The sequence below is a fragment of the Eublepharis macularius genome, chromosome 7, assembly GCF_028583425.1.
Source record: "Eublepharis macularius isolate TG4126 chromosome 7, MPM_Emac_v1.0, whole genome shotgun sequence".
In the NCBI taxonomy this organism is placed as follows: Eukaryota; Metazoa; Chordata; class Lepidosauria; order Squamata; family Eublepharidae; genus Eublepharis; species Eublepharis macularius.
This window is the reverse complement of record NC_072796.1, coordinates 91,917,913-91,926,002: the sequence shown is the minus strand read 5'-3', so window position 1 is coordinate 91,926,002 and position 8,090 is coordinate 91,917,913. Positions and strand designations below refer to the sequence as shown.

At 44.2% G+C, this 8,090-nt stretch overlaps 1 protein-coding gene across 2 annotated transcripts in view; it reads left to right on the top strand.

Annotated features, from left to right (window-relative positions):
• The first annotated feature begins 222 nt into the window (after window positions 1-222).
• The window catches only part of ASPH (aspartate beta-hydroxylase), a 190,742-nt gene continuing 182,874 nt past the window's right edge, over window positions 223-8,090 (top strand). Inside the window, exon 1 of one of the 2 annotated variants that reach the window (XM_054984911.1) lies at window positions 223-413. In XM_054984911.1, coding sequence (XP_054840886.1) covers window positions 359-413 — 55 coding nt within the window. In that variant the 5' untranslated portion in view covers window positions 223-358. The remainder of the gene's footprint in view (window positions 414-8,090) is intronic. The other variant, XM_054984913.1, reaches the window with a different exon arrangement.

Below are 8,090 nucleotides of genomic sequence, written 5' to 3'. Positions count from 1 at the left end.
GGCAGCTCCGCCCCCATCCCAGTTGCCACGTTCCAATCGATCCCTTCAGCACAGCGGTCACCACGATTGCGGGCAGGCGCCGCGTCTAAGGTGGCTCCCCTGACCAATGAGGTCCCTCCATCTACCTCCTTCCCCTCTTGCGATTCGTGGGCATAGCTGCCATTCGGGTGCCGTACCGGAGCTGAGCTTGTGCGCACGCCCAGTCATGCCAGCGAGCGGGTAAGCAGGGGAGGTTTCCTCAACTACGTAGTCGCCGCCCTCGCGCCAGCCCCGCCCCTTGCTCTCGGGAACGCGCCCAGCTGCTGTCCTTACTCCTCAGCTGCTTACTCCTTCACGACGCTGCCTGACAGGAGGCGACATGGCCCCACGCAAGAGCCCCAAAAGCGGGAGTCCCGCGCCTGGAGCCCGGAGAGGTCGGTAACTGCCGTAGGGCGCCCAGTGAGGCCTAGATGGGAGGGGGCGGGAAGAAGCACGAATCCCGCCCTTTTCTCTCCGGGGTGAGAAACACGGGGGGCGGGGGGAGGAACTCTAACTCGCGCTTGTGGGGAAGAGTCGCTGAGGCAGGGAGGCGGAGGTTGGGGACTTCGCCCGATCCCGTCGCGCTTTTGAAATCTGGCGCTGTGGCGATCAGTTCCCCCTCCTGCCCAATCCCAACGTGCTGTGGGTGACTCCTTTCGCCGAGGTGCGAGTGGCTCAGATCTGGTCCCCTCTGGTTGTGGAGGAGGGAGGAGAACTTGGAACGCCAGATTTCATCTCCAGCAGCTGCAGAGCTCCGGCTACAAGTTCCCTGTAATCCCTCCGGCTCTGACCTCCTCCTTGAAAACACACACACGCACCCCGAGCTCTGCTTCGCTTGGTTCTCCTCCCACTCTGTACACAGTTCACATCTCTTTCAGCCGAAGGGCAAGGGCTGCCTCGAACTCGTTCCACTTGTACAGGAGGGAGTAGTTAGAAAGTCATATACGTGCGTTTGTAAATCGGCCTTTCTTTGAATGCTGGCATCCTTTTCTTCTCTCCCCCCTTTCCCCTCACACTTCTGGATTTTTTCAGAGTGCTTCTTGCAAAGTAATAACGCCTTGAATCCATTCACAGCCCAGCTGGATTCACCTCCTGGACATTAGAGGCAGCCTTTTCTTGACGATTATCCTCCTGGAAATTTATAACCCCTTATGCCCTTGGGAACATTACAGTTTGATGAGAATAACTGAAACTGTGTTGAAACTCTTTTAAAGGTGCTTGTGCAGAAATTATTAAGATGCTCTTGGTAGTCACTACTTTGCTGTGGGATTTTTAAAAAATTCATCCTGAACTAGTTAACCATTGATGGAAGATCTCCTGTAGAGTGCTGACTTTCTTCCTTTTGCCCTCTTGCCCAGTATATGATAGAAACCTTTTCTGTCAGCTGAAACAGACCTTCCATACCAACTGCACAGAATCATGGCATCTCCTCCAAATAATTTCAGTATGATATTATGCTCAGCTAGTTCAGCTGCTCTTTGTAAGAACCTGTAGTAGATTAATTCATTGCCTATTTAGAGCTTTTTAAAAAAAATTCTGCTAATCTTTTGTTTGCTGTTCTGCTGGTGTGAATTGTGAATTCCAGGGAGTAGTTCAGTTATATAAATTGTGCAATGCAAATATTATAAGTTATGTGGATACCACTTTGTGAGGAGGATTAAATATTTTAGTATTGTGTAATGAGGGTGGTTTGGCTGAACATTTAAAAAGCTAGTTTTGAGAATTAATACATGGCAGCTGCACTCTACCAATGATAAAGGTTTATTTAAAATAGTGCTTTTTAATCACTCTGTGCTCCTCTGAGCAACAAAGAAGTTAAACGAAAACTGTGATGTTGTGGTCTGGCAGCATCAGATTTCATGTGCAAGTTTTAAAGTATCTTCTCTGGGTTGTCTAGAATGACTTGTAACTGTTGCCTGGATAGAAAGGTACAGTCTTTCCTTGTGTTTGGTTATTCTCTCATCTTCTCCAAAGTGTTTACGTGTCAGCCCATGAGAAGAGAGTGAGGTAGGACCAGATGGTTTACATCTGCTGCTGGTATCTGAGTCAAACCCCCCTCCCCTTCTTTCTCTCTGCTTGCATTTGCTAGTAGTAATGTGTGTTCCTCCTGAAACTAGCAAAGCACATGCCGTAAAGAATGGAAAATTTTTTTGCTGAATAGGAGGCAGCATCTGATAAGAAGTGATAAATAGGTCTTACAGGTATTTGGCTGATTTTAGCTTGAATGTTTTATAAATCGTTGCCAAGCGCATGCATTTGAATAGTTGAAAAAGGTGTCTCTTTTTTTTAAGGCTTCAAGATAATTTTGATAATACAAACATATTCTGTTGTGAAAATGTTATTTCCAATTAAATATTCTTGATTGCTGTGTAAGTCCTATTGGTTACAAGACAGTTTGACTTCCAAGAATATTCCTGCTGATTTAGATGAACAGTCCAAGCTTAAGAGGAGTTACACCCTTCTAAGCTATTTGATGTCAATGGACTTATAAAAGTGTAACTCTCCTTAGGATTGCATTGGAAATAGTGTATGTTAGCTGTTTTAGTTCATCATCCCAGTGTGGAGAATGTGATTTTTTCCTCAGCTCTTTGAAAATGCCGGTCAGTTTACAATACATAAAGTAATAACTGTGCTTATATAACATTCTTCTAGACACAGGAATGCCCCACTTAAAGTGATGAACAAAGTCAGTGTTATTATCCCCACAGGACAGCTGGAGAACTGGGGCTGAGAGGAGTGGCTGACCCAAGGCCCCCTGCTAAGCAAATGATAGTAGCAGGATTCAAACCAGCAGAATGCTGACTTGCAACCCAACCCTTAACCACTATGCTGCAGTAGCTCTAATGTTGCTACAGCCAAGTAAATTCTTAGAATGGCAGTCTTATGGCCCTCTTATTTCCCATAATAGTCTTGTAACTTTAAGGTTTTAGAATGTAGTTTAGTATAGTGCCCCAGCCTTTTTATTAGCTTAATTAATAATGGCTAGGATGTAGGTAAACAGTAACTGTTTGTCTTTTTTGTGTATTTGATAATGTCGGAAGAATGATGACTTCTCCTAATTGAGTAAACTGTGGATGACTGCCAGAAAGGAGTGGTGAATATTATTTAAAATAGGAAATATTGTTTTTGATAGAGAGATGGAATGTCTCATTTCTGCAGTGGTGATAATTTTCTTTTAGTCTGTGAAGATGAAAATACAGTCTTAGGGCATCTCTATGCATTCATATTTTAAAATCTAAACTAAACTAAAAATAGTAAAGTGTGAATATAACAAAACAGATGTTTGAAAACATTTATGTGTGTCTGCTTATCCTACAGTCAGAATTGGCTGTTGTGTGAAAAATTAATACCAAGATCTGTGTTAGTATAATAAGGGTCAAAACTGAGATTAAATGTGACAAGAATGCTTCCTTGGACACATCCCCTGACGTATATTGTATTCATTTTCTAATTCTTACCTGTTTCTTAAAAGCTTGTTCATTGAAAAGTATCAACAGTTACTCATGCCTGTGCTACATTTTACTTGGATTTGAAATACAGTGGCTTTTGAATAGCTGTTTGCTTAATCTAATAATAATCCTCATGATGTTGCTGAAGGTGTTGAAGCATTTCCACTCCAGTAATGAAGCATTTCCACTCTTGAGGCATGAATGTTTCATAATTATGCCAACAGCCTTCGATGGTTGATGGCTTTTAATAATAAAGACCCAGCCTGTCCTATCTTCTGTAGCATCACACAATTTTTGTAGTCTTAAGTGCTTTGAATCCCTCAGTGATCCTACCCTGAGTTTTATTTCCTGTTTTTCTGGTTTTGTATGTGTATTTTAACTTTGTTTTAATTGTGTAATGATGTGTTTTTGTTTGATTTTAATGGTTCTTAAGATGTGTGTGCTTTTAATCTGTTAACTGCCTTGATGGCCCTGATGAAGGCAGAAAAGGGTGTTTATGTTTATAGTTTAATAAATAAACAAACTATAAATATCAAGAAAATAATGCCAAATGACCAACCAAGCAATCCTAAGCAGGGCAACTTCAAATGCAGTCGCTTGTTATTCAGTGGGACTTACTCCATAGGCTTGTAAATCAAATCACTCACATTTGTTTTAAACCCTCTTGGTACATATTTAGGTAGAGGAATGTAGAATTTAGATGCAGCCTGAGAAATGATGTGCATTTCTAGTTATGTTAGATTTTGCAGAATTCTTGTAAGGCAGAGAATATATATTTTTTGTTAAATCCTATCCTTTATCTCTATGGATAAACATTGATGCTTGCCTCTTTCTCTTACTATTGTCAGTTACAGAGAAATCCTGTAAAATGTTATATCTGCCCAAAAGGAGATTCCCATCTCTTTAGTTGTCATTTGATTTTCAGATCTCACGTCTTCCATATCTTGAAATGATTTAAAATACTTTTAAAATATAATGGAAAATTGTTCAAAATCTGTAAAGATCTGTACGACAGTTATGCAAAATAACCTTAAGTACCCCAGTGAATAAAATGGACTTTGCTTTTGTTATTTTTACTGCTCAGTAGAAAGAGGGAGGCATCCAGGTGAAACATGAAGGGAGAGACAAGAGCAGAACAGATTAGTAAATTGTGAACATGTATGATTGATTCAGATCTGCCTTTAGAAATATTTGTACCTCAATCAGTTTCTCTGGAAACATGCCTTTTATAGCAGAGTTACTTGACTGTTGTACTGACAGCTTTGCATGATGCCTACACAATTTGCCAGATGATTTTAATATAGACATTATAAGCCAGCTGAAATCATGATAACAAGAACATTATGTAGTAGTTCTACTGCAATTTTTTTCTGGTTCAAATAGTGCCAGTGCATCTTTTGAAGAAGTACAAAGGAAATTGAGGTAAAGGTGGGCAGTTTTAATATTTTAACTCTGTTGTATGATCAGTGTGAGAAAGGCATATCTGGAGCCAGCATTATAATAATATGTGGGATTTCACTCTCTGGTTGTTGGAACCAGTGGGGGGGGGCGTGACTTCCAGGTTGATCCCACACCTTAGCTCTCAGGGTAGGCCTCAGATTGGCAGGAGGAGGGGGATTTACAGCACCCTCGACCCTCTCTCTCTCCACCGAGCAGACAGGATTTAGAATCTCTTGCTTGTCTCGCTCTGTGCACGCCTACTCACTCTCTGTGTTCCTCATGTGCTTGTCTCCCAACTACTCCTCTGGCCTCCCTGTGTTGCCCGCTTTTATCGGGTCTTTCTGGAGGGGATCTCTGCCCCCCCTCGGTTCTGCTCAATCCCCCACAGCCCCTCCACCCATCCCGGTTGAGTGCCAGTCCAGCTAGCCTATGGGGTTGCCTCCTCTGGCAGCTCCCAGTTCAGGGCCCCTCCCCTGGCCATTCCTGCTCCTTTGCAGGGTGGGGTTTGCTGGGCCTTGCCAGACTCAGTGGGGCTGTGGCTGCCGGGGTGGGGCCTGTTGATCCTTGGGCACAGCTGGGCTTGAGGCACCTGAAGGCCTGGCAGCTGCCTTGTTGCCTCTTCCTGTCCCTGCTACCTCTTGCTGCACTGCTGAGGGGGGGCTTTGCTGTCGGGTCAGGGCTTCCCCCAAGCCGGGTTGTAGCTAGGGGTGTGCAATTCGGTATTCTGATTAGGTTAAAAATACCAAATCCGGGTTGTTTCATTTTTTTCCAGTATTATTTCCAGTTTTCTGACTACCGAAAAAATTCGGTAATAATGAAACCGAGATTCCCGAAATGATTCGGCCATTGTTTTCAATGAGAAAACCTTCTCCCAGCTTTCCGGGAGTCTGGGGGGGCATTTTCTGTCCAAATCACACCAAACTTGGTGGAGGTCTTCTCCTAACTCTCCTCTAACTACCCACCAAGTTTCAGAAAGATTGGACTTTGGGGGCATTTTATGCCCCCCAAACAAGGTGCCCCCATCCTCCTACACTCTCCATGGTTCTCCATGGGGAAAAACAAGTCCTCTTTCTAGGTGGCTTGGGGTAGCATTTTGCAAGCAAAATGCACCCAACTTTCAGGGGACCTGCTCCCACCTGTCCTCCCACCGCCCACCAAGTTTCGGGCAGATTCCACTTTGGGGAGCCATTTTATGGCCTCCCAAACAAGGTGCCCCTATCCACCTCCACTTCACTATTCCCTATGGGGGAAATAAAAGAGGCTTGTGTGGCAAAATGCCCCCAAACTTCAGGGGACCTCCTCCTACCTGTCCTCCTTCCATCCACCAAGGCCCAAGCAGATCCCACTTTGGGGGGCCATTTTATGGCCTCCCAAAGATGCTGATCTTAGCCCCCCTTTTTCCATTATTTCCTTTGGGGGAAATAAGAGAGGCTTGTCTGGCTAGGGGTGGAATTTTGCATGCAAAATGCCCCCAAACCTCAGGGGTCCATCTCCCACCTGTGCTCCCACCCTCCACCAAGGCTCAAGCTGATCCCACTTTGGGGGGTCATTTTATGGCCTCCCTAAGATGCTGCTCTTAGCCCCCCCCTTTCTCCATTATTTCCTATGGGGGAAATAAGAGAGGCTTGTCTGGCTAGGGGTGGAATTTTGCATGCAAAATGCCCCCAACCTTCAGGGGCCTATCTCCTACCTGTCCTCCCACCCTCCACCAAGGCCCAAGCTGATCCCAGTTTTTTGGGGGGGCATTTTATGCTTTTTAATGGTGGGCACACTCCTGAGTGCGAGCTTGTCCCTGTGAAAGAGCACCTAAACCACAGACACCCTCCCCCAAATTCCCCCACCACCTACAGAGATGGTTGGCCAGCCAGCCCCATTGTTCCCTATGATGGGAACCAACTGCACAACAACGAATAAAACACAAGCACACATTGAATAAAGTTTTTTAAAAAATATGTTCTCACTTTCAAAGTACAAGTAGGCAAAGCATTGTGACACATTACACCAGCAGTCCCTCACACAGAAAAATAACAATTCACTTAACATCAGAGAATCACAAAAGCACAATTCCAGTCAAAAATACTTTATTTCTTTAACAGCTATAGGTTACACAGCAGGGGGCACACCAAAGGGCATTCCAGCATTCCCCTACACAAAAATAACAGCTCACTTCATATTAAAGAATCACAAAAACAATTCCTGTCAAAAACACTTTTATTTCTTTAACAGCTTTAGTTTACACAGCAGAGGGGCACACCAAAGGGCTTGCCAAGAGTATCTTACACAAAAAATAACACAATTCACTTCACATTAAAGAATCACTCAAAGCTGAACAAAAATAACACAACTCACTTCACATCAGAGAATCACCCAAACACAATTGCTGTCAAAAATGGTGATGTGAGTTGTGTTATTTTGTGTAGTAGACTGCTTTCATGCCCTGTTGTGCCCTCCTACTGTGTAACTAAAGCAGTTAAAGAAATAAAGTGTTTTTGACAGCAACTGTGTTTTGGGTGATTTTTTAATGTGAAGTGAGATATATTATTTTTGTGTAAGATACTGCTGGCATGCCCTTTGGTGTGCCCCCCTGTTGTGTAACCTAAAGCTGTTCAAGAAATAAAGTGTTTTTGACAGGAATTGTGCTTTTGTGATTCTTTAATGTGAAGTGAGTTGTGTTATTTTTCTGTGTGGGGGACTGCTGGTGTAATGTGTCACAATGCTTTGCCTACTTGTACTTTGAAAGTGAGAAAATATTTTAAAAAAACTTTATTCAGTGTGTGTGTGTGTGTGTGTGTGTTATTCTTTGTTGTACAGTTGGTTCCCATCATAGGGAACAATGGGCTGGCTGGCCAGCCATCTCTGTAGGTGGTGGGGGAATTTGGAGGAGGGTGTCTGTGGTTCAGGTGCTCTTTCACAGGGACAAGCTCGCACCCAGGAGTGTGCCCACCATTGTGGCAACCCTGGGCTGTACATAATTGCCCTGGGAAAGAGAGTTTAAAAGTTCCCATCACTGGGAACAATGGGGGACGGATGGCCAGCCTGCTCCTGGGGTAGTGGCTGGTGTGGGAATGTTGGGGAGGGTGTCTTTGGGTCAGTGTGGGGCTGTGGGGGGGAGATTTAAAAGGGGGACTGTGCCTGTGGCCACAGATGCCACATTCCGTGGGTTCCTGCTGTGGGAGATTTTCC